This window comes from Aspergillus terreus, genomic scaffold (assembly GCF_000149615.1).
Source record: "Aspergillus terreus NIH2624 scaffold_4 genomic scaffold, whole genome shotgun sequence".
Taxonomy (NCBI): domain Eukaryota; kingdom Fungi; phylum Ascomycota; class Eurotiomycetes; order Eurotiales; family Aspergillaceae; genus Aspergillus; species Aspergillus terreus.
This window is the reverse complement of record NT_165927.1, coordinates 1659025-1683051: the sequence shown is the minus strand read 5'-3', so window position 1 is coordinate 1683051 and position 24027 is coordinate 1659025. Positions and strand designations below refer to the sequence as shown.

Sequence of the window (24027 nt, the reverse complement as noted above, 5' to 3'; positions counted from 1 at the left end):
AAAAAAAAAAAAGAATAAAAGTGTTTTTATATAGTTCGTTAACACCACAAACGAACCCTATTGAGTGTAAGTCTTCGCATGAGGTGAGAACCGGAGACGAAGTAGAAAAAAAAAATACCATGCCCCTGGAACACAACTTTCTGGAAACCTTACTTGGGGGGAGAAAACGGCATGGGCGGTTACCGATCATGATCACGCGGCCGGAAACCTCGAACTGGTTCATCTCATACCAGAGGCCATCTTCACCGAGCATGACGCCGTGGTCGCCCGGTGAAGACGACGAGAGTGTCGTCGCGGAGGCCGCAGTCGTCGAGGAACCTGAGCAGCTTGCCGACGTTGGAGTCGACGTAGGTGCAAGCGGCGTAGTAGGCGCGGCGGGCGGCGCGGATGCGCTCATCGGGCATGTCCTTGCCGAAGAGGTCGATGCACTTGAGGACGCGCTGCGAGTGCGGGTCCTGCTGGTCGTGCGGGATGGCGGGCGTGGTGGGCAGCGGGATGTCGACGTCCTCGTAGAGGTCCCAGAACTCCTTGGTCATGGCGTAGGGGTCGTGCGGGTGGGTCATGGAGACGGTCAGACAGAAGGGCTGGTCGGAGCGCTGGCGGACGTGGTTGTACAGGTACTGGGTGGACTTATACATGACCTCCTCGTCAAAGTCGAGCTGGTTGGTGCGCACGACGGGGCCGGCCTCCATGACGGAGGACATGTTGTGGTACCAGTCCGGGCGGATGTCGGGCTCGTCCCAGTTGACGGACCAGCCGTAGTCGCCCGGGTAGATGTCGCTGGTGAGGCGCTGTTCGTAGCCGTGCAGCTGGTCGGGGCCGCAGAAGTGCATCTTGCCGGCCAGCGCGGTGTGGTAGCCCTCGCGGCGGAGATAGTGCGCGTAGGTGGGCGTGTCGGCGGGCAGGTCGGCGGCGTTATCGTACGCGCCGATCTTGGAGGGCAGCTGGCCGGTCACCATCACAAAGCGCGAGGGGGCGCACAGCGGCGAGTTACAGTAGGCGGAATCAAAGACGACGCCTTCGTCGGCCAGCCGGTCGAGATTGGGGGTTTTGATGGGAGAGTTCTTGTCATGAAAGGCCAGCAGAGGGGCGGCCATCTGGTCGGCCATGATATAGAGGATGTTGGGTTTTTTGGCGGCCATGGTGCCGAGTGTATACAACGAAGAGCCTTATACAGAGAGGGAGAAAGATGGAGGATGAGGCCTTCGAAAGGGAGAGACAGAGAGAAAGATAGAAGAAAGAAAGGGAGGAAGATAGGAAAAAGTGGCAATAAGTAGTTGTAGGGGGGAACCAGAAAAATTTGCTGAAAGGGCTAAGGGCCAAAGGCAAAGGGCTCCCCGTAATCGCGGAGGCGGACGCTAAAGGATGTCACCGCAATAATGGAACCATCCGTGGAGACGATGGTGTGATTGCTGGGGGATGTAGGGGGAGGACGGGCGGTGCTGTATGACGCGGTGATTGATGACGAGTAGATTCTGGGATTGATTCTTCTGTAGCAGGGATGCGTGCTGGACAGTTGGACAGGATTCTGCGCCCATACAAGGCATGGACAATTCTATCTATCTATCTACTCGTATCTACTCCGTCCTTTGTCCCAGCAGTCGTAGGTGATGGAATCCGAGGGAAGCACCCGCCGATCTGATAGGACTCGAGATCGGAGAAAGAAGATTCGCCACTGCCACGCGGTCCATCAGAAGTCTCTTACTACGTATACTCCATTGTACTCTGATGACCTCAGACATCAATCTATTCCACACCATCCTCTTACTCCATACTCTACCGACACTCTTTACTCTGGATGTACTCATACTCCGACTCCTGAATTTTCTAGACGTTAAAATGAGGCTAGAAACAGGCTAGTCCGGTTGCGGTCTCCACTAGCGCCGTCTTGGCGCACTTGGCATGGCCTCGGCTGGTGATTGGCCTCGGCAGTGCACCCGGCTGATTCCGGCTTATCGGCCTATTATTCCTTGTTGGATCAGGGAAAGAGTCACATGCTCATTATCGTCTACTTAGTTGTATTCATTATGAAGATCACATAGCTACTCCCCTGAACATCCTGTTTCAACGAGAGAACTGGTAGTTACCATGTACAGTACGGAGTAAAATCAGCTCCCAGAAATATTATAAAAGAAGGCTAATGCACTCCTGCAGTAGCGCTCTCCCAATCCCGCGGATCGATGGCATCATCCCCGCACATCCTATCACCATCGCCCGGCCGTTGCATCCGCCAGCTGACGTACCCTTCTTTGTCCGATGAATAATAAGAATAATACTTGATCGTCTTCTGGAAGATCGACCGAAGCTCCGCTTGCGGCCCAGCTAAGCTTCCTGACCCGCCATACTATGTCCTCCGTAGATAGCTAACTAACCACTCTGTAACTAACTATGACTTACTACCGTACTAACTGACGATCTACTCCATACTCCGGCTCCTCACTACCAGGTAATCACCCAGATGATATTCAAACAAGTTGTCTTACCCCCCTGGATCAGCAGCCCCAGTCTCAGATCGCCAAGTCATCATCTCGCCGCCCGAGCACGCCATCAAGGGGCGTCGGATTCCACGAATGACCCGTGCAAGGCCTCCGTCCTCCGTACCCACGTTCCGTCATCATCCCTCCGCTGTCCTCTCCGTCTCATCCCTGTGTCGCTGTGCCTTGCTGCGACGGAATGCGGTCTTGGCGAGAGCCCTGGCCAGCGGGCGTCTGCCTACGTAGCGGTCTACCTGCTTACCGATCTACCTGGTTCCGCGCCAAGTGCTACCAAACGCTGCATTGACACCGCTAATATATACCATTCTAAGAAATTCATGCTGTCGCTCAAACTTCAATCCCGTCTTCATCTCCGCTGTTTCACCTAAATCTCAATGACCTGTCCATTCCAGGTCCATTGCCATCGACCCTTCTCAATCAACCTTGACCGCGCTGCTCCAGTTAGCCCATGTCCTCGCCAAATCCCTCATTGCAACTCACCTGTAGATCCGGCGGATGAACGCATACGCCGTCAAAAACCCGACGGTGCCCGTCAAAAGTCCGTACACCGCACACGCCAGGAAGCTGTAGCTGAAGAAGAGCAGACTCGACACAAACCCAGTAATGTGCAGGTGGAAAAAGTAGTACCAGATGCAGTACGCAAACACCCAGAACGCGCTGCTGCCGCCCGTCAGGAAACTCTGCCACCACCAGTGGTAGTTCTGTCCATGTCAGCTGAATTCAATCCTCGCTCGATAGATCGACTCACCTCCGCACACAACTGGCTATATGTCGCAATCACCGTCACCTCGCTCACCGTCACCATCAGAATCGTCGTCACTGCGCTCAAAAACCCAAACACGTAGTAGTATCCGCTCTTGTCCTGCCACAAGTTCTTAAACACAAACAGCAGCTCAATAAACAGCACCGCGAACGGCGCCAGGCCAGTAATCACCGTGCCGTGGATGCTGTGCAGATACCATGGTTGCGGCGGGATTTGACGCGCGATCGATGTCGTCTTGGTCGGGTGCTCCCACGGTGTCGCCCGCACGTACCCGAACCAGCTGCCCACATACACCAGCGGAACCTGGATCAACAGCCACAGCGCAACCAGACTGACCAACGTGCCGAAAGGAATCGCCGTGCTGGATGCCTGAGCCCAGACAAACAGGTTTAAAATGAAGATGAGGCAGAATGCCAATCCAGGGAAGAACAGAGCGGTCTGACCAGTTAGCAACCACACATCATCCATATCCATCGGGTAAACTTACAATCAACGTATTCTTCCGCCAGTTGGCACCGCCAAAGGTCTTGTACAAGCGTCCCGAAAAGTATCCAGAAAACAGTCCAGCAAAAACGAACAGACCCATGCCGACGCTGACAAATCCCCCACGGAAACTGGGATTCAACACGCCCAGGCAGCTCAAGAACAAAAGCCCAGAGACCATGAACAGCAGCTGCATGCCAGATCCGACGAGCGGTGCCAGGAGTCCGCTGTACTCGGGCACGCGGAACACGTCCCCGTGGAGAAGTTTCCAGCCGCTGACGTCTTCGAGGTTCTCATCCTCCGACGACAGATCGGCATCCCGTTCCACGTCATTGCCTTGGTCCAGTAGCCCGTCGCCTTTGCGTTCGAGATCCTTCAGCTTGGCTGCGCTGCGCGCCTTCAGCTTGGCCTCGTCCAGGGCTCCGTCGCCGCGGCCCTTAATGTCACCCTGCACGGTGCGGTTCCAGATGACATACACCGCCACACCAAGCACGCCAGAGATGGTCAGCGAATTAACAATGGCCAGCCAATGCGTCACAGACCCTTCGGCCTGGTTGCTGAAATACAGATCCCAGCGATTCGCCCAGTCAATGCCGTTTTCCTCCTTGAAGTACACCGAGTACGTGTAGGGGATCTTCAATGTCGCACCGTCATCGATCTCGTCGTCATCTTCCGGAATATACGACGACCCAGGGTACATCTCCCGCAGCCGGGCCGTGTTCGGGGGAATGTACAACTCGAGCCCGTCATGGTGCTCGTGGACGTGTTTCGGACAGCCGCCTTCTTCATGATCCTCCGCGCGAATACTCTTCGGATAGATCTCAAACCCAACAATAACTTTGCCTCCCTCGGGAGCAGACCGCCAGCGGATCACAATAGTGAAGTGATTATTGATGTAGAAGCGGCGCTTGCCATCGATCGGGGAAAACTCCTGGAACCCGAGCTTGAATCCCGTCGCGTAGTACTTGCGACTGCGGTCGACGGTGACAAAACTCGTCGCGCCAGGCAAGTTGTCCGCGATCCATTCCGCCACATATCCTTCTTTGATGAGCTGGCGGCCCCATTTGACGTCCTTGCGCCCGACCTCCTGGGTGCACAGCGCCTGACATTCCACGTTCTTGCCCATATGGAGTTCAAAGTCCGACGTCATGATGCGGTCGCCGCGGAGGATCTCGCCCAGGTTCAGCGACACACTTTGGCCCGAGCCGAAGGGCGAGCCGCCGTGCGAACGCCCACTAGGGGGGCAGACAAAGGGCAGATCATAGTAAGCGTATTGCAGTTGCGTATGGTCGGAGAAGATTTTGTTGACGAGGAGAGGAATCGGCTCGTCGTCATTGTACCGCTTGACAGAATATCCTGCATGGCCCGAAAGAGGTGGTTAGTCACGAAGGTGGATTCAGGGTTAGCTAACTGACCAGGTATGTAGAACGCGCAGGCGTAGGAAGCAAACAAGAGCCATAGCGTCCACCGATGGAGACTCCAAAACCGTCCCATCTCCATCGCTACGTTTCGACAGAGGGGACCTGACCGCGCTCCCGAGATTCAGATGCAATCACGCAAGCATGCACCCTACGTGGCGGGTACGACAATCACGGATGTAGATCAACCTAGCGTAAATTCGGTGTGCTCGCCCGTCGAGCCGATGGTGTCAGATGAATCGAATTAAAACAGTAGTACGAGATAATAGCTATGTGCACGATGAAAGTAAGGAAATGGACAGCGATGTCCGGATGACAGGAGTCTTGGGCGTGTTTCGAGGCAGACTAGCCGTGGATCAGCAGGGATCTCACCGTCCAGAATGCGATAGACACAGTGGGCTGCGGATGACAACGGGTTGGACAGAGGTAACGAGTGGAAGAGGCAGTCAATGCCTAAGGAGCCGGGAGAAGTCCAAAGAATCAGGGGAAGCGATGGAGAGGTCAATAATGCGAGGTCAGATAGGGTCTCGCACGAGGCGAAAGCAATCGAACAGCGGAGCATTCTCTCCAAATCCGGTTAGCAGCTGACCGGAGAAAATTGGGTCCGCAAGTGACTAAGCATAGCCTACTCCGTAACTAGTTAAATAAGTACTAGTACTCCTTTAACAGAATAGAGAGAAGATGTATGCAAGCAATCATTCATATTCACTTGTCGTTGCAAAGTCATTAATACTGTGCATCCTGTATCAACGTCGATTAATGTGGGTTCCAACCCGCCCCCCAAGTACAAACAAAGATGCATCCTTCTACGGACCGCTCAGCAAGTACTCCACTGCACCCTGCACACTGCCACCCGATCGTCGAAGCGCTTCAATATTTCTCTCAAATTCAAAGAATCCCATGTCGTTGAGTTGGCGTAGCTGGTCTGCATACCTCTCCTCCGGCGGTCGGTTGTCTTGGGGAGGGGGACTGCCAAAACCGCTTCCTCCAAGGAGTGACGCAAAGGGATTGGCGCCGCCAGCTGCCCCTTCAGTGCCATAGAGTCTCTGCAGGGCCTGCCGCATGAGTTCAGGATTCTGAAAGAGAGGGTTATTCTGGAGGTCGAACGGATTCCCTCCGCCCTGAAGCATAGCAGGTCCAAACAGAGACGCGAAGGGATTCGCCGCATTCGCCGCATTGGGCTGTCCTTGTCCTTCTGCAGTAGTCGTGGAGCCACCAGTGCCCTGATTCGCTTCTCCCGAAGTATTGCCAGTGCCTGTAGCTGTGTTTGGCGTGCCAGAAGGGTTGGCGCCCATCGCGGGGTTGCCACCGAAAAGGGCAGCAAATGGATTGCCAGCGCCTAAGCCCATAGGCATAAAAGGGTTGGGCATGGCAGCACCGGGAGCAGGAGAGGCGCCATTGTTGTTTGTAGAATTGCCAGTCTGGCCGCCTTGGTTCTCCTGCGGGGTCGTATTGGTCACTCCGGGGGCGGGGAATGCACTACCACGATCACCACCAAGACCAAAGCCGCCGAGCGCTCGCTGCATTTGCATCGTTTGGCGGATGGCGTTCGGGTCTGTCATCATTCGCCGAAACTCTGGACTCTGCAACATCTGGCGCGCCTGAGGTCCCATTTCCCGCAGCCATGGGCTTTGTTGAAGAATCATGTCGATCATCGCGGGGTTTTGGAGAGCCTCATTCATCGTCGATTGAAATTGAGGATTCTCGAGCATGCTGAGCATTTGTTCTTCATTAGGAGGAGGGCCCATCTAGATACCACGCGTCAGTATAGGTTGAATGTAGAACAAGAAACATCACAGCAATGGTAAACTCACTCCACCATCAGGACCGAACAGCCCTGCGCCGGGGAGCTGTGCAAATCCGGCATACCGCGCACCCGTCAGGCCCGCGAGCGGGTTGTTGCCTGTACCAGCAGCAAGATTGGTGGGGACCCCAGCAGCGGCGGAAGGAGTGGCGGCGGCACCAGCGGGCGCAGAGGTTGAAGCACTCTGAGACGAGCCACCAGGCTGCTGATTGCTCGCTGCACTCTTCACCAGGTGGATGGTGTGTCCATCTTTGATTTTATATGTGGCCAGCGTCTCGTTATCCTTCAGCACCCGACCGGAGTAGATCAGTCGTTGGCGACTGGCCGGAGTGTCAGCATATTCCGACGTCGCAAGCTTCTCCTTAAGCTCGGATACAGGCGTGGACGCAGGCAGAGTGAGGGTAAATTTGGCGTCATTGGAGGACTTGACGTTGAAGGTGATGGGGGTCTCGTCCGCCCCGGCAGTGTCGTCAGCCATAATATGTATCAGTTGTGACCTCGAAGCGAAGAGGGGCGAATGAGATTCGGGGGGCCGAGGTAACGGCGTCAGGGAATCACGTCACACAGTGGAGGACGGAGCGGAGAAGGATAGAAATTGGGGTGAGGAAGAAGGGAGAATGTGAGGGGAAGAGATATTGAGATGTTGATAACAGAAGAGATGTTAGATGGAGGTAACGGAAATTAAAGACGATGGAGATATGGTGTCAGTGAATAATGAACACCAGTAGTAATAATGCCGATAGGAGTGGAAGCGGGCAGAATCGCATCGTCCGCCTTGTCGTAAATTACCCGATACGAAGAGCAACTCCACGTGACAGTGCAAACTAGACAAACACCCGTCGAGCTTCTTTCCTCTTTCTTTCCCACCGGAATTTTCACCTTTTTCCCTCAACCTCCCGGTACCCTCGCAACTTCTTTCTCCTCCTCCTCACTCCCCCTCCCCCTGAATTCTCACCCCCGCGAGGACACTCGATCTCGAGAGTCCTCTATCTCATCCTCTCTCCCGGCAGCAATGGGAGTGACTTCACTCTAAAGTCCCGTCCTCGTGGCTGCTGCAATACCGTAAACACACCGTTTCTACATCTGCTTTTTCCGGTGTCATTGGCTTAAACCCAAGCCTAAGCTTTCATCATGGCGACCACTTCGCATATGTTCATGTACTCCTTGACGATCCAACCTCCGACCGCCATCACCCAAGCGATTCTAGGCCAATTCGCGGGAACCAAGGAGCAACAGATCGTCACCGCGTCGGGTTCGAAGCTCACCATCCACCGTCCCGACCCCACGCAAGGGAAGGTCACTCCGATCTATTCGCAGGATGTATTTGGCATCATTCGTTCCCTGGCGGCTTTTCGACTGGCTGGAAGTAATAAAGGTATGTTAGGATGTTCTCCCTCTCGCGCAATTCCAAGATCATTTTAGTGATTCTTCAAGCTTTCCGGGCAGCACGATCCTTGTCTGCCGAGACAGTCCCCGGAGAGTGGGACGTGCCCCCGGTCGGCCTCGTTGACGCTATGCGGTAGTCTTCGAACTGTGCTGAACATATGGTCCCTTTAGATTATATCATTATTGGCTCGGACTCCGGACGCATTACCATTATCGAGTATGTGCCCTCGCAGAACCGGTTCAACCGAATTCATCTGGAGACGTTCGGCAAGTCCGGTGTCCGCCGGGTGATCCCCGGCCAGTATCTGGCGGTGGATCCCAAGGGTCGCGCGTGTATTATCGCATCCGTGGAGAAGAACAAGCTGGTTTATGTTTTGAATCGAAACTCGCAGGCCGAGCTGACGATCTCATCGCCGCTTGAAGCCCACAAGCCGCAGACGCTGGTCTTTGCCATGTGCGCGCTGGATGTTGGGTATGAAAACCCGGTGTTCGCCGCACTGGAAGTGGACTATTCCGAGTCGGATCAGGATCCTACGGGTCGCGCTTTCGAAGAGACGGAGAAATTGCTCGTGTACTACGAACTTGATCTCGGTCTTAACCACGTCGTCCGGAAATGGGCCGACCCAGTGGATCGGACTGCGACAATGCTGTTCCAAGTCCCCGGAGGTGCCGATGGTCCCAGTGGTGTGTTGGTATGCGCGGAGGACAACGTAACCTACCGACACCTCAACCAAGATGCCTTCCGAGTCCCGATTCCTCGACGTCGCGGCGCCACGGAGAACCCTGAACGTAAGCGCTGCATCACAGCCGGTGTGATGCATAAGATGCGGGGAGCGTTCTTCTTCCTTCTCCAAACCGAGGATGGAGATCTCTTCAAACTTACCATTGACATGATGGAGGACGACAACGGTCAATTGACAGGTGAAGTCAAAAGACTGAAGATCAAATACTTTGATACCGTCCCTATTGCATCGAACTTGTTAATTCTGAAGAGTGGCTTCCTGTATGTGGCTAGTGAGGCTGGCAACCACCACTTCTACCAGTTTGAGAAGCTGGGCGATGACGATGAGGAAATTGAGTTCAGTAGTGAAGACTTTTCGGCTGATCCCTCCGTGCCCTGCGAGCCGGTTTATTTCCAACCGAGAGGCGCGGAGAACCTCAATCTTGTCGACACAATCAACTCATTGAACCCGCTGATTGACAGCAAGGTCGCCAACCTTTCGGAGGAGGATGCTCCCCAGATCTACACTATCTCTGGGGCAGGTGCTCGGAGTACCTTCAGGACCCTGAAGCATGGCTTGGAAGTTTCTGAGATCGTCGAATCCGAGCTCCCCAGCGTGCCTTCTGCTGTTTGGACCACTAAGTTGACTCGGGAGGATGAATTTGATGCCTACATCATTCTTTCCTTTGCCAACGGAACTTTGGTATTGAGCATTGGTGAAACTGTGGAGGAAGTTACTGATACTGGCTTCCTCTCATCAGCCCCTACATTGGCTGTTCAACAGCTTGGTGAGGATTCTTTGGTCCAGATCCACCCCAGAGGTATCCGTCACATCATGGTTGATCGCCGGGTAAACGAGTGGCCCGCACCCCAGCACCGTTCCATCGTGGCTGCTGCAACGAATGAACGCCAGGTCGCTGTAGCCCTGAGCTCGGGAGAAATCGTCTACTTCGAAATGGACGCTGATGGTACCCTCGCTGAATACGATGAGCGCCGACAAATGTCCGGCACCGTGACATCTCTGAGTCTGGGTGAGGTGCCCGAGGGCCGTATTCGAAGCTCATTCCTCGCTGTTGGCTGTGATGACTCGACGGTTCGTATTCTTAGCTTGGACCCTGACTCGACACTGGAAAACAAGTCGGTCCAGGCCCTCACGGCGGCCCCTTCTGCTCTGAACATCATGTCCATGGCGGACTCCAGCTCAGGCGGTACAACATTGTATCTTCATATCGGTCTTTACTCTGGTGTCTACCTTCGCACTGTTCTAGACGAAGTGACCGGCGAGCTTTCAGACACTCGGACCCGCTTCCTGGGATCGAAACCCGTGAAGCTGTTCCAAGTGTCTGTGAAGGGCCAAACGGCTGTCTTGGCTTTGAGTTCTCGCCCATGGCTAGGATACTCTGACATCCAGACCAAAGGCTTCATGCTTACCCCGTTGGATTATGTGCCTCTGGAATGGGGATGGAACTTCTCCAGCGAGCAGTGCCTGGAGGGCATGGTCGGAATTCAAGGCCAAAATCTTAGGTATGTTCCATTTTCCCCTTTCCACTCCCCAACACCAGATCGCATGATGAGAACATATAATCCGAACAACCATGTGGAACCAACTTTAAGTTAATATCTCCAATTGTTCCTACTGAGATCAACAACTCCTACAACATGATGACTCAATTTTCTGCTGGCGATGTCGACTAACAGATGCCCAGGATCTTTTCAATTGAGAAGCTTGACAACAATATGCTTCAACAATCCATTCCCCTCTCTTACACCCCGAGGCGCTTCGTGAAACATCCAGAACAACCTCTCTTCTATGTTATCGAATCGGATAACAACGTTCTGTCGCCATCCACGAGAGCTAGACTGTTGGAAGACTCTAAGTCTCGGAATGGCGACACTACTGTCCTACCTCCTGAAGAGTTTGGATATCCTCGTGCGACTGGCCATTGGGCGTCTTGCATCCAAGTTGTCGATCCGCTGGATGCCAAGGCAGTCGTCCATACCGTTGAACTTGAGGATAACGAGGCAGCCGTCAGCGTCGCGGCTGTTCCTTTCACCAGTCAAGATGATGAGACCTTTCTTGTCGTCGGAACCGTCAAGGATATGACTGTGAACCCCCCATCCTCAGCAGGTGGCTTCATTCACATCTACCGCTTCCAGGAGGATGGAAGGGAGCTTGAATTCATCCACAAGACGAAGGTTGAAGAACCGCCTCTTGCCCTGCTTGCCTTCCAGGGCCGTCTTGCAGTCGGTCTCGGCTCTTTGCTTCGTATTTACGACCTGGGAATGAAGCAGCTGCTTCGAAAATGCCAGGCCCATGTGGTCCCCAAAACCATCGTCGGCCTCCAAACGCAAGGAAGCAGAATCGTTGTGAGTGATGTTCGCGAGAGTGTCACTTATGTGGTCTACAAGTACCAAGAGAATGTCCTGATTCCCTTTGTGGATGATTCCATCTCTCGGTGGACGACATCTACTACCATGGTGGACTATGAAACCGTCGCAGGCGGTGACAAGTTCGGCAACTTATGGCTGGTACGGTGCCCCAAGAAGGTTTCCGAGCAGGCCGACGAGGATGGATCTGGCGCACATCTCATCCACGAGCGGGGGTATCTTCACGGGACACCCAACCGCCTCGAACTGATGATCCACGTCTACACCCAGGATATCCCCACCAGTCTGCACAAGACGCAACTTGTGGCTGGTGGTCGGGATATCCTGGTGTGGACTGGATTCCATGGCACGATTGGAATGCTCGTGCCATTTGTCAGCCGCGAGGATGTGGACTTTTTCCAGAATCTGGAGATGCAGCTGGCATCTCAACATCCTCCTCTCGCTGGACGGGACCATTTGATTTACCGAAGCTATTACGCACCGGTGAAGGGAGTTATTGACGGTGATCTGTGTGAGACGTATTTCCTACTGCCTAATGACACGAAAATGATGATTGCTGCGGATCTGGATCGTTCCGTGCGTGAGATTGAACGAAAGATCTCGGTAAGTTGTTGTCCTTACTTGGAAATGTGTCATGCTAATCAATTTGTTTAGGACATGCGGACAAGAGTGGCGTATTGATTTCGGTTGACTCGGCGCTATCAGGGGTTCACTGTGCAAGGGTTCATAGATACCCGGTAATCGATGTGCTATATCACGAACTGAACAGGTTATGATACCACCAGTAAGGTCCCTCACGCCCGGCAATCCGGGCTTCAATGTAGACTGTGGTCTCTTGCCTCGCTCGGTCTTCTGCTTCCCTCGGTTGATCTTGAGCTGGATACAGCATATACTTCGGTATATCCTGTATGAGACGAGAACATGGTTGACGCCCTCGACGATCTTTGAGTACGGTTTTATCCGCATGACACGGATATGATCGTAATTTATCAGTCGGGACATTCTAGTATCTGTAGGCAATATATATTTTGGAACATGGTTCATTGTTTACTGTGTAGATCAATAGACGAACAGAACGTTTACAGATGAATGTCACTCTCCTCGGCTTATTGGACGCTACAACCCCACGGTCCCCGCCAACATCGGAAGACCATTTCATCAACTATCAACACTCCAGGCATCGACTATAACACCCTTACTGCTCTTTCTACCATGGCTGAATCCACCGAGAAACCCTGGCACGCGGCCTTTCCCGCCCCCCGCAATACCGCCGCATCCATCACCCGCGAGGAGGTCCTGCAATGGATGCGTGAGGGCAAGGAGCCTGGCAAGGACTATGTGTTGGTTGACCTCCGACGCAATGACCACGAGGTACATCTTCACCTGTCCCTCCATCTCTGAAAATGATACATACAGAATACTGAGGGCTACAGGGCGGCACAATCCGCGGGTCTCTGAACCTCCCCGCGCAGAGTCTGTATCCGTCCCTGCCGACAGTGTATTCGCTTCTTTCGGCAGGCGGAGTCAAATATATCCTCTGGTATTGCGGTATGTCTTCTGTCTTCCTGGTCCATGTGTCTGGACCGAGTATAGTTCGAGTTATGATATGGGGAACTGATGGGTGATAGGCTCCTCCGCTGGTCGGGGCACCAGAGCGGCGAATTGGTTTGCGGATTATCTCGAGGACCGCAGGGATTCCTCGATCAAGAGTCTCGTACTTCAGGGTGGTATTAAGGGGTGGGTTGGTGCTGGAGCAGAGTATCGGGAGTGCATGGAGGGGTTTGATGAGCAGGTTTGGCGGGGGATGGGAATTGAGCTGAAGTGAATGAGCGGAGTGTGCGAATTGACTCATGTATTTCGTTCGTATTGCTGAGACCTATCTACTCTACTTGGCTATGAGCTATGCTATGATCTGATGTCGCGGTCGATAATACGTGCAGCTGCCAGGCACTTTTCGTCCTGGAAGTGCGGGGTGATGATCTGGAGGGCGCAGGGAGCGCCATCTTGCGCAACTGGGTCGTCTGGGAGAGTTAGTATCGTAGCCTGACTGTCAGGATGCTTTACACTTACAGCTCGGTTGATTGGTCTTCGACTCCATCGGCTCTGGATCCAGCTCCATTGACGACTTGCCGTACGGGATGATACACGCCGGGTACTGAGTAGTTAGCTTCCACCTTCGCTTTGAGAAAAGTAGCATACTTACATCAAGCAGATTCCAAATGACCGTATACGGAGGCCACCCGTAGGTATCGTGCGGCACGGCGGTGTTCTGGGCCCCCGGGGCCAGGATCACATCCAGCCCGTTCTCAACCCACGTCTGACGCCAGGCGTCGCTGTATTCCGCCCTGGCGCTGTGCAAGGCATTGATCTTCTCAAACACTTCCAGCTCCTGGTCAACGGGGAACGGGCCCGTGAACATCGGCGAGTCCCCCCGAGCCACGGACGGCACGAGGGGCTCCCCGCTCGGCGCGATGTGGTCCTTATGCGGGCCATAGGTGAAATACTGGAAGGCAAGACGGCAAGCGTACGCGATGTCTCGTGCGGGATCGTTCTCCAAGCGAATGATGCGATGGCCTTTCTTTTCCAGCGCCGCAATAGCAGACTCCAGCGCCCGGCGGACAGGCGGATGCAGCGGGAAATGCTCGTCCTCTGGGAGCACGCCGACAGTCAGGAGGGCAGGCACGTCGCATGACTTGCTCCACGGCGCCCCGGAAGCAGTGGCATCGTACCTCCACGGCTCGGCGCGAAGGATCGTAGACATGAACAGCTCCAGGTCGCCCAGGGTGTGGGCTAGGGGTCCGGCGGAGGGTACGAGCCCCGGAACACCCCTCGGCGGCACCGGAGACCTGGCCACCGAATGGAATGCGGTTCACACTGGGTTTGAACCCATAGACGCCACAGCAGAGAGATGGGATGCGTGTATGGAGCCGGCGATGTCGGTTCCTACACCGAGGATGGAGCCGCGGAAGGCTACGAGGGAGCCTTCGCCGCCGCTGGATCCGCCGGCTGTGAGAGCAGTATTGTGGGGGTTTAAAGTGCGGCCGAAGATGTTGTTTTCGGAGTCGGCGGTCTGTGGTCAGATTAGTGAGATGCGTTGATGTGGTATAGCTGGTAAGGTAGTACCATCATCGTCTGCGGGATATTGGTCTTCACGTAGAGAACAGCACCCATATCGAGGAGCATGTTCACCAACGCAGAGTTGGAGGTGGCGGGAGGGTTCTTGAGAAACGAAACATATCCAATAGTAGTCTGTATTCCTTCCAGACAGAAGGAATCTTTCACGCTAATTGGAAGCCCATGCAGTGGACCGACGACTTTCTTCTCTCGTTTGAGGTAGTCATCGAGGTAGCGGGCTCGTTCGAGGGCACGATCAAAGAAGTGCTCCGTGAGGCAGGATGTCTGGATACATCAGCAAGTGGGACGATAACGTGACAGTCTATCACTCACCAGCTGCTGAGCAATTGCAGCCCGTTTACAGAATGCTGTAGCGACAGCCAGCGAGGTCAACTCACCCCTAGCCAGCTTCTGAAGGAGTTGAGCAGCAGAATAGTTCTCCGTGATGTCGACTTCCCCGTCGGACAGGATCCCACTGCGGCGCGCGACATCGGCTTCAATTAGGCGGCCATCTTTAGGCAGCGACGAAATGAAAGCCTCGCTCAATCGCCAATCCGTAGGGATCTGCTGGTCAAGTTGCTTGCGCTTTTGGGCGACGAGAATGCGCCAGTCCTCGGGTGCGGGAACTGTTGTCTGGGTCATCTTGGACGGAATGGGTGGTGGAAGAAGATGAGCGACATTGCGGGATGGGTTTATATATTTAGAGTGGTGGACATGGAGAAATGGATAGAGAGTAATAGGACGGCCGTTGGTATATAGTACGATCTCTGCCTAGGTTCATCGGAGTACTCGGAATGCGTCCACCTGCCCGATTGGGAAGGGTCCCCAGACTACGAGGAGAAGTCGGCAATTTCACTATCCGCTTTGTCAGTATCCACGCTACTAACTAACCACTGCGCAATCTCCACAGTAATGAGGGGTCGGCAGAGACGAAGGCTTGCGATAGTCCTGGTCAAATCTTCGAGATAGCCCTATGTCCTCTTAGGGTCGAGCTGCCTGTTTCTGATCCTGCTGGCTACAAATAGGGCGCCATAGATATGAGTGACCATGAAGTTGGAAGTATAAGTTGTCAAGCATTCTGCTCCAAGTGTGTCACATCAGGCCAGATACCAAGAAATAATGATATTTGACAGCAATTGATATAAAACTTCATCCTGTCTATTCCAATCCACTATTTGATTCGCAATGAATGCCGAATCGCAGCATGACTCCCCCGGGAATACGTTTTACCCTCAGAGCCCCCCAATGCGTCGACCAGGCCTATCCTTTTTGTACCGCCTCGAATGCAACATATCAAATGAGGAAATCGAGATTGGTGCGCCACACGCTGCTGGCGTCATCCGAAGCATTGCAACTATCGTGGGTGGCACGTTCAAAGGACCAGAGCTTTCCGGTTCTGTGCTTCCGCTTGGAGGCGCGGACTGGGCGACAGTGATTGAAGGAACACACGTAAGCTGCTGGCAGCAAGGGATAGATAGGGCCTGTCAACTGACCTTGCCTATAGAGCATGACTCTTGATGCGCGTTACACAATTAAGACCGATGACGGACACCACCTGTATATCCGCGCTCATGGCCTGTACCGCCCTGGACCAGGGACAGAATATGGTCGTCAGGTTGCTGCAAATCCACGGATACGACCACCTGATACGGTTACCCAGGCTGATGTTGAGTTCTTTTCTCACCTGCGCATTGAAGCTGGCCGGGGGAAGTACAATTGGCTGAATGGATTGGTATGTGTGGGTGTCATGAGCTGCGTTGACGATCGCATCCTGATTGATGCATACTACTTGACCAACTTTGAGGGCGTCAAACCGGAGGATGTCATGACAAGTCGAAGTACTGCATAAGATATGCCTGATTATGAAACGGGTAACTGTGTTGCTGGGATGCTGAAGCTTCAAAACAAGATCTGCTACACGTTTCCCACGGTTCCGTGGCATCGGGTCATATTCAAGAGACCTGACCTCATACGTCTTGTGTGCCGAATGTATCTGAGTTTTCGAATGCCGTAATTGCCGTGCTTATTCTCCTGATGGTTCATCTGGAAGGATATCATCCGAACCGGTGCGACTTAATCCATGGAGATCTCGAGAAAATTATCTCGCCAAACTTGCCGTTCCGCGTGTAAAGAAAGCATGAATTTCATAATTCACATCTGAAGTCAGCCTGTGTCGGTACACTTATGGAACAGGATAGTGTTGCGCATATGCAGGTTATGCTCATTGTTCACACTATGTCATTTACTGCTTATCCTGCCATTCCAATCCGGCCCGGACCACATGGCAGCAGTACAGCTCAGAAGATCCTTTTGTGTCACCTCTTGATGCATCCTCATTCATCCGGTATAGAAACTCACCATTTCATCGCTATGCTGTGGGAACTATCCTGTTGGTAATGCATCAGTCAGCTCCGATGTAATCCCCCATTGGCATTTGATTGTAACCAGTTTTCTAAACCCTCAGCTATAAGTAGAGGGCAATTGCCACTCCTCAGGCGACACCAATTTCCAGTCCATTTTATTTTATAGCCTGCACGGTTTTTTAACCGTTTCCAGTCGTCATTGTCGTCAAAGAGATCCAGGCCTTCGTTGAAACTGTTGCCAATCGAGTATCGGCAAGTCCGTATAGATAGGAAAACAAGTTTCCTATCTAAAAAATATTCAAGCATCTTGTTCGGAGCTCAAAAGTAAAATAATATTTGGATCTGCTACGTCAAGATCGGCGCGCATGATCCACGTGCCCGATCTACGACTATAAAATCGCTACCGACTACCCTGTGGTGAATGTTGTATCCTGCAACCAGAACAAAATCGACTGTCTATTGAGAACATCATCATGGCTCCAATCAAACCAGCACCTCCCACCAAAAGAAAGGCCAAGATATTGATGCTCCACGGTACGTTGGCACATATATCTTCACATTGAGAGCACTGTTCATAAATCGCACAGGAAATTGCCAGTCCGGAGACTTCTTCCAAATCAAAACGAAAGAGATCCGAGAACGATTCCACGAGGCATTATGCTCAAGCCTATCAAAAGGACAAGACCCAAGCTTTCCCGGCGGAGTCGAGTTTGTCTATCCAGATGCGCCGTTCACTATCCCAGATAACCGTCCTGTTGACGACGTTGAGAACAACCACAGCTTCGACTCACTGATCCGCGAGTCATACAACGACCACAATTATAGTGAATCGCACATATGGGGCTATGGTGACATCCATGAAGTTAATTTTCTCGGCCCTGAGTCTTCCATCCCTTTTCTACGCGACGTCATACGCAGCGATGGTCCTTTCATTGGGGTCATAGGATTCTCCTTAGGCGCTTGTCTCGCCATCATCTTGACCACATTGCTGGAGAGGGAAAACAGCAACAAGCAGACTGGATTACCAAAGGTGAGCATTCAATCCATATGGTACGGTCCAGTGCTCTTTCTAACGGGTTCCCTTGTCAGTTCCATCACCCACCGCTCCGGTTTACTGTCTGTTTTAGTGGGTTTAGGCTTTCGCACCCGGCGTATGAGGCATATTATACGCACCCGATACAGACACCGATCCTTCATATTGCAGGAAATTATGACACTATGATCCCGCCAGCCGAGACTGAGGATTTGCTGGAAATCTGTCCAAATGGAAAACTCGTCTGCTTCGATGGCACGCACTATGTGCCCCACGAAGAAGAAGTTACGAAGAGGGTTGTCGAATTTATAAGCGAGTCACTGGGCTGGAAACACGGGTCCGGCATATGGGAAGATTGGGAAGACATATGAGTTGTATTTTGCTGAGGGCTGTCAAACGTTGTGCCAGTCGTCTCGTGGACATTCCTAGCATATGATTTGAGCGAGTGTAATGTATTGTTCATATTTTACCTCGATAGTCCGAAGGATTCGAACATGCCTTTTGCGCTGTGGTGTGCTGTGTCCACGACACCTAGCACGGGTATGTACTCCAGGAATGGGCCCACTTTTGGGAACAGGATATCTTAGGTGTCCAGTCCTACAAACGCTACACTATAAAACATAATGCACAAATCCATTACTCTCTGGGTGAAAGAGGGGGGAGAGTCTGTGTGTGTTTATGTGCGCGTTGTCTTAGTTCAAAGAGTAGTTCCATGGCGGCAAAACTGCACTTGGGGTTGGTCCCCAGATCTAGGATAACAACGCTACTGCAGGGAAGGTTTCGTATCCAGCCCCCACCCACGGAGAGCTGTAAATACGGCGCTTAAGGAGTCGGCAGATACAAAGGCATATATTCATACCTAGGAAGGCTTTTCCTGCGTTGCCTCTTGCGACGGATCTTACTCATTCTGGGCTGAGCTTGTGGTCCAGTGCGAGCATCGCCCCAATGGCAATATTACATCGCTATAGCCAACCATCAATGCTTGGAAACAGGATATTGAAGATTGGATCATTTAAAAAATTACAAGTCCATGATCGCAGCGAGGCCGCCAAAGCAGCAGCCACAGAAGGCACGACAGGAAGGTAAGCAGTATATACCATTTCGATGTTCGTCCTCGTAGCCCTAGCTGAACAGAGACACAGCGATGCAAATGACAGTTTGGAGGACGATGAGTCGAAGACTACGAAGAAGCCAGATATGGCTCCAGGAATGAAACTGTGTGCTGCAGCGGCCTGTATCGCTTTGCTGGTGAACATTATTCTCGCCATCACTGCTTTCAGCATTGGTTATTCGAGACCGAAGCAGGACGGAATTGCGACAGTATCATTGTATGAAGGAAGCTGTACTACCACAAAGCAATCGTCTATCGGACTCCACCTGCTCATCAACGTTCTGGGGACGATAATTCTATCCACCAGTAACTATTGCGCTCAATTCGTCGCCGCGCCTACAAGGTACGATGTTGACCGGGCACACTGCCAGAGATCCTGGATGGATATAGGAGTCCCCAGTCATCGCAATATCGGAAAATTGACCAAAAGACACAAGCTTATGTGGGCTACATTGGTCGTGACAACCTTTCCTATCCATGCATTGTTGGTGGCCGTTTCCTGATTTCCGAGCCATATGTTGGAATCCTGACACTTCACGCGCAGGTATAACTCTGTTATAGTCTCGTCTCAAGGGTCCAATGAGTACAATATATACATCGCTCCCGCAGACTACGATGGTACTCAGCCGTTGCATCTTCATCAAAATTCCAGCTCTTGTTTCCAATCAGAAATGGACCAGTCATTGTTCAGCTTCAGCTCGAACATCGAACGCGAGAAGCCGAAAAGTCTCACGAAAGAGCAATGCGTCGATGTCTTTTCTGTTAGCTACCTCGCTGGGCACGGGGAGTTAATTATCTTGTCCAACAACGTCACATGGAATGATCAAGATACCCTACTCTCGGCGGGTGTGGGAAATTCAGTGAACAACTATGGACCGTTGGTCACCGCAGCGCCGTACGGGTGGATGTGTATTGGGAACTACTACACATGCACCAAATCACGGTTACAAAAGGACTTAGCCAACTGGCAGATTCTTGGAACGAATTGGTCACGGACCGAGTGGCGATTGACGATCCCATATTTCAATGATACAACCGCGAGCTTTGACTCAAGCCATCTGCCATCGTGTCTGTCGCGAAACAACAGAGATCCTCTATGCGTTGACATCACTCAGCTGATTCATTATGTCTGGTCTCCTATGCCGAGAACTCGCGAGGAAATCCAGCATCATTTGGATAATCCAGGCAATTGGGAGAATAGCACGTGGGCCAAAAATATAGACTTCTTCGCCGAAGACAGCGTTTGTGACAAGGTAGACAAAACGGCCATGATCTTTAGCCAATACACAAACCATTACAACGTCGATGGCTGTCTTAGTGTGAAGGTGGAAGAGCATTGCCAGCTGTTGTTCAGTCCATTGTTCTCCATCGTGGTTATCATAACCAACTTGATAAAGGTCGTCTGCATCGTTTTCATTGCGTTCTATGAACGCGAACCTCGTCTTCTGACTATCGGCGACGCCATCGCGTCTTTCCTTTCAAATCCCGATCCGATAACGCAAGGTCGATGTCTATCACCCAAAGACGACTGGAAAAGTGAACACGGGCATTGGAATGGCACTGGAAGCCACGTTATCCCAAGAAGACTCCGCCGACAAACAACGCGATGGTGGAAATCTGGTAACGTTCTGCAATGGGGCTTCACGCTTATTTTGTATACCTCGGTCTGCCAGAGTCACCATAATGCGATGCTAACTTTTGCCCAGATGTGTCGGCTGCATCGTTGCTTCCGGCCTATTGCTCAACCGTGGTCTCAGCGATTATAGACTGGTTTCAAACACCGGCACAAGCTTGAATGCTCTTTGGAAACTAGGGCTAGGCGCAATGAACGCTTCCACAATCATATTCCGCATAAATTCCACGATCCTGGGGAATGTCCTCGTGGCAAATACTCCGCAGCTCGCTATTTCCTTGTCATATTTCTTCTACAACACGATCCTAACTTCCATGGTCATGGCTGCCGAATACGACGGGTATGCTGTGGCGAGTACAAGGACCACAACAAATGCTGAGAAACCCAGGTCTACGCCAAAGAAAGGTTTGCGTGTTTCGGGACCGCGTGAAGGTTCTCAACGTTCCACATACTGGCTCAGCCTTCCATACCGCTATAGCATCCCGCTCCTCGTGAGCTACACCGTCCTTCACTGGTTGGTTTCTGAAAGTATCTTCTATGTCCGAGTCATCATGTATGATGCAACACAGAAACGCGTGCCAGATGCGGACGTCAACGCATGCGGCTGGTCACCCATGGCGCTGGTGCTGGCAATAGCGGTAGGCAGCTTGATGGTACTGGCTCTTGGCGTCCTATCGATGAGGACGTATGGGTCATGTATTCCCCTGGCTGGAAGCTGCAGTGCTGCGATTAGCGCAGCTTGCCACCCCCCGCGACATGATGTCAATCCGGGAACGAAGCCTATTATATGGGGCGAAATTGTACCAGCAAGGAATTCCATTGGGGATAGGGCATCCTTGGAAATGGAATGTGTTGATTCCGACTGTAATGGGGAGACTCGTTTTCCGCATTGCAGTTTCACGTCCTGCGATGTAGTACAGCCTTCAGAGGGTCAAATGTACATGTAAAGCTTTAAACAAAATTGAAAATGTCCCTTCATGTCTGCAATGGTTACTACTGGATAGGATTACCACACTTGAAGGGTCGAAAGATGGGGTTGCTTTTAGCCTGCTTCCCAGGTATCTTCAGGTCTGCACTGTGCATTTTCGGCGAGCTCGGGCTCGTAAACAAAGCAAATGGGACCAGAGAATGTACTTTCTCTGTTATTATAAGCAGCCAACGATATACCACATGCGTAGACTGAAACGGTTCTTACGACATGTGTTTTCAACCAGGTTAACGTAGTCTGGAGTAGCTGGGAATCCAACGAAAAGGAATGCAGTAATGCACCTATGTTATACTCTAATAATGTAATTACAACCTAAGGCATAGTTTAATATACATACTGTAAACAATAAAGATATTACACCGTGATTTTCTAGGAGTGATATCGTCTCGAATTGCGTTACGATTGGTCTCAACCAAACTCGCTTAGGCACCTGAGAAAAAGAAAGGAATGTCATTCGGACCCAATCTGCCCAAAGCCCAGATGATGTCTATCACATTCAGCTGCATCAATCACAATTGAGTAGGCTGGCTCGCCTCATCGGCTCGGTCAGGTCAGGATTCCATTTACTGGAGTGGAAGCTATGGTCGTAGCCACTTCTTTGGTCCTGGCCGAGAAACAATCCATCTGATGAACATCGAAAAGTCTGGGTCGGCGCGTCCTCTGTCATGTGAAGCCTCACTCTCTGCTTTATGATCCTATCACAAACCTAAGATGAGTGTGTTGTCAGTGGAAGGATCCGGGCGAAATCCCCCTCTCTGTTGTGTGGAACTTTATTGCGTTGACGTGGCTCACCGCTACGTTTAGGGCTCTTCGTTGGCATTCCTGGCAGCGCTAAAAATACGAATGCTTCCAGGGCATCTGTCCCATTCGTTCGGGTGTAGAGCCTCCATGGCGGCCTGAACACTCTTAGCGGCTATACCATGCAGATAAGCGAGGTATAGTATGTTATGAGAGTGGTGACCCTCAATGCTGTAGTGTCTCAACATTTCATGGAGGATCATATAAGTCACTTGTGTTTGTACGTGTATTTGGATCACCAGGATTAAAATGTCCCTGTGGACCCCGATACCTCCAGACTCGATGATTATTCCATCGTGCATCAGGACGGCACCAGATTCAAACCTCCATTACTCGTCTCTTTGATACGCCATGGCTTCAACTCCCACATACTTCCTCCTTACTTGTACCCTTTGTTTAGTGGCCATTGCGCAAGCGATGGTTCAAAACTGCTACGGTGTTGACGAGTTTCCCAGACACGGTGATGTAGCTCAGGAGACGCAGTACGCTGGTGCCGAAGATTGTCTCGAATATCTGGGTGTAATGGCACCTGGCATAAATCAAGTTACATGGACGCATGAAGCAAAGGGCACGCTCTATCACTATGTGATCTCCTGGGTTGAAGATTGTGAGGGAGAGCCACAAGATGTGGTTGAGCCCTTTGAGGGGACGATGTGTGTGGATCTCCTCCAAAACAACTGGAAAGATTGTGAGAATTGCCCTTCTACCTCACCACGCCATTTACTGACATAGAGATTTAGGCATCAACGGAGGGGCCGGCGGTTGGGTCGATGTTGGGTGTGTCCGGTACGAGTTCAAACCAGCTGAATGAGCCTTCCGATGTCGTCCTTCCTACCTTGCCTTCGACCGCGCATAATCGAGAATCGGACTGCGAGTACCACACCATATGCTCTGCTGGTATTGTTGTATATTTCGATGACGCTCATCTACTGTGTGGATCGAGCTTCTGTCGATATTGATGTACATAGTCCCCAGGCTGGACCTTCAGGGACAGGGATGTGTTACGACTATACGGTTTTATGATCAGTGGAGCAGAAACGACGAGCATGGTATACACAGTTATTCTGGGGGCTCCCTCGAATATATTTGATAGTCGCAAACGTTGTTGTTGTTCTTGCCGATATATGTTGCTTTTCCAAGCGCTGGGAATGTTCCATCTAAGCTAAATCGACTTAAGCTCATGCTGGGGCCAAAAACGACCAGGGCCCAATTTGCAGGGACCCTTGTCGCTTTATGGGTGCAACATCTAGGCGCTATTATCTTCGAATCTGTGGCCCAGAAATTTTCCGACACTTTGACTGAACGTCGCATATCTTTACTCCGTGCTATCCCCATTGAACTCCACTCAAAAGGAAGATGTAATGAGACTTTATCTAGGGCTTATCTATGCCATACTGTCAGAAGCAAATGCGACCGGCAAAATCCATACAATAAAGTCATCTCTCATTTTGAGTCTACCCTAGTGACTCCAGAGCAGACCGTCATTGCTTTTCGTGATCACCACTTTATGCCTGAAACGGAATGATCTC

At 52.0% G+C, this 24027-nt stretch overlaps 10 protein-coding genes across 10 annotated transcripts in view; 6 read left to right on the top strand and 4 right to left on the bottom strand.

The window, feature by feature from the left end:
- The window catches only part of ATEG_03390 (putative choline sulfatase), a gene marked incomplete at both ends in the record, with an annotated part of 2092 nt that extends 950 nt beyond the window's left edge, over window positions 1-1142 (bottom strand). The window contains 2 exons of the mRNA XM_001212568.1: window position 57; window positions 247-1142. Of these exons, the coding sequence (XP_001212568.1) occupies window position 57; window positions 247-1142 (897 nt within the window). The remainder of the gene's footprint in view (window positions 1-56; window positions 58-246) is intronic.
- A 1829-nt stretch (window positions 1143-2971) lies between these two features.
- On the bottom strand, window positions 2972-5235 carry ATEG_03389 (transmembrane 9 family protein; the record flags this gene model as incomplete). The annotated part of the gene is made up of 4 exons (XM_001212567.1): window positions 2972-3196; window positions 3244-3696; window positions 3746-5097; window positions 5157-5235. 4 exons carry the CDS (start codon window positions 5233-5235, stop codon window positions 2972-2974), a joined length of 2109 nt encoding a protein of 702 aa, XP_001212567.1.
- A 730-nt stretch (window positions 5236-5965) lies between these two features.
- On the bottom strand, window positions 5966-7441 carry ATEG_03388 (ubiquitin domain-containing protein DSK2; the record flags this gene model as incomplete). The annotated part of the gene is made up of 2 exons (XM_001212566.1): window positions 5966-6907; window positions 6974-7441. 2 exons carry the CDS (start codon window positions 7439-7441, stop codon window positions 5966-5968), a joined length of 1410 nt encoding a protein of 469 aa, XP_001212566.1.
- A 653-nt stretch (window positions 7442-8094) lies between these two features.
- Window positions 8095-12112, top strand: ATEG_03387 (DDB1/RSE1 family protein; the record flags this gene model as incomplete). Its single annotated transcript, XM_001212565.1, has 3 exons — window positions 8095-8338; window positions 8521-10594; window positions 10777-12112. 3 exons carry the CDS (start codon window positions 8095-8097, stop codon window positions 12110-12112), a joined length of 3654 nt encoding a protein of 1217 aa, XP_001212565.1.
- Window positions 12113-12670: 558 nt separating this feature from the next.
- On the top strand, window positions 12671-13083 carry ATEG_03386 (putative arsenate reductase (Arc2); the record flags this gene model as incomplete). Its single annotated transcript, XM_001212564.1, has 3 exons — window positions 12671-12829; window positions 12892-13006; window positions 13052-13083. 3 exons carry the CDS (start codon window positions 12671-12673, stop codon window positions 13081-13083), a joined length of 306 nt encoding a protein of 101 aa, XP_001212564.1.
- Window positions 13084-13363: 280 nt separating this feature from the next.
- Window positions 13364-15214, bottom strand: gmdB (general amidase GmdB; the record flags this gene model as incomplete). Its single annotated transcript, XM_001212563.1, has 6 exons — window positions 13364-13479; window positions 13529-13637; window positions 13683-14304; window positions 14353-14528; window positions 14582-14857; window positions 14906-15214. The coding sequence occupies 6 exons, from the start codon at window positions 15212-15214 to the stop codon at window positions 13364-13366; spliced, it is 1608 nt and encodes a 535-aa protein (XP_001212563.1).
- A 543-nt stretch (window positions 15215-15757) lies between these two features.
- Window positions 15758-16421, top strand: ATEG_03384 (DUF3237 domain-containing protein; the record flags this gene model as incomplete). Its single annotated transcript, XM_001212562.1, has 2 exons — window positions 15758-16021; window positions 16077-16421. The coding sequence occupies 2 exons, from the start codon at window positions 15758-15760 to the stop codon at window positions 16419-16421; spliced, it is 609 nt and encodes a 202-aa protein (XP_001212562.1).
- A 987-nt stretch (window positions 16422-17408) lies between these two features.
- On the top strand, window positions 17409-18339 carry ATEG_03383 (alpha/beta hydrolase; the record flags this gene model as incomplete). Its single annotated transcript, XM_001212561.1, has 3 exons — window positions 17409-17469; window positions 17523-17965; window positions 18025-18339. 3 exons carry the CDS (start codon window positions 17409-17411, stop codon window positions 18337-18339), a joined length of 819 nt encoding a protein of 272 aa, XP_001212561.1.
- Window positions 18340-18913: 574 nt separating this feature from the next.
- Window positions 18914-21659, top strand: ATEG_03382 (uncharacterized protein; the record flags this gene model as incomplete). The annotated part of the gene is made up of 5 exons (XM_001212560.1): window positions 18914-19050; window positions 19111-19422; window positions 19624-20320; window positions 20477-20733; window positions 20786-21659. 5 exons carry the CDS (start codon window positions 18914-18916, stop codon window positions 21657-21659), a joined length of 2277 nt encoding a protein of 758 aa, XP_001212560.1.
- A 1190-nt stretch (window positions 21660-22849) lies between these two features.
- Window positions 22850-23309, top strand: ATEG_03381 (uncharacterized protein; the record flags this gene model as incomplete). The annotated part of the gene is made up of 2 exons (XM_001212559.1): window positions 22850-23186; window positions 23239-23309. The coding sequence occupies 2 exons, from the start codon at window positions 22850-22852 to the stop codon at window positions 23307-23309; spliced, it is 408 nt and encodes a 135-aa protein (XP_001212559.1).
- Window positions 23310-24027: the final 718 nt, after the last annotated feature.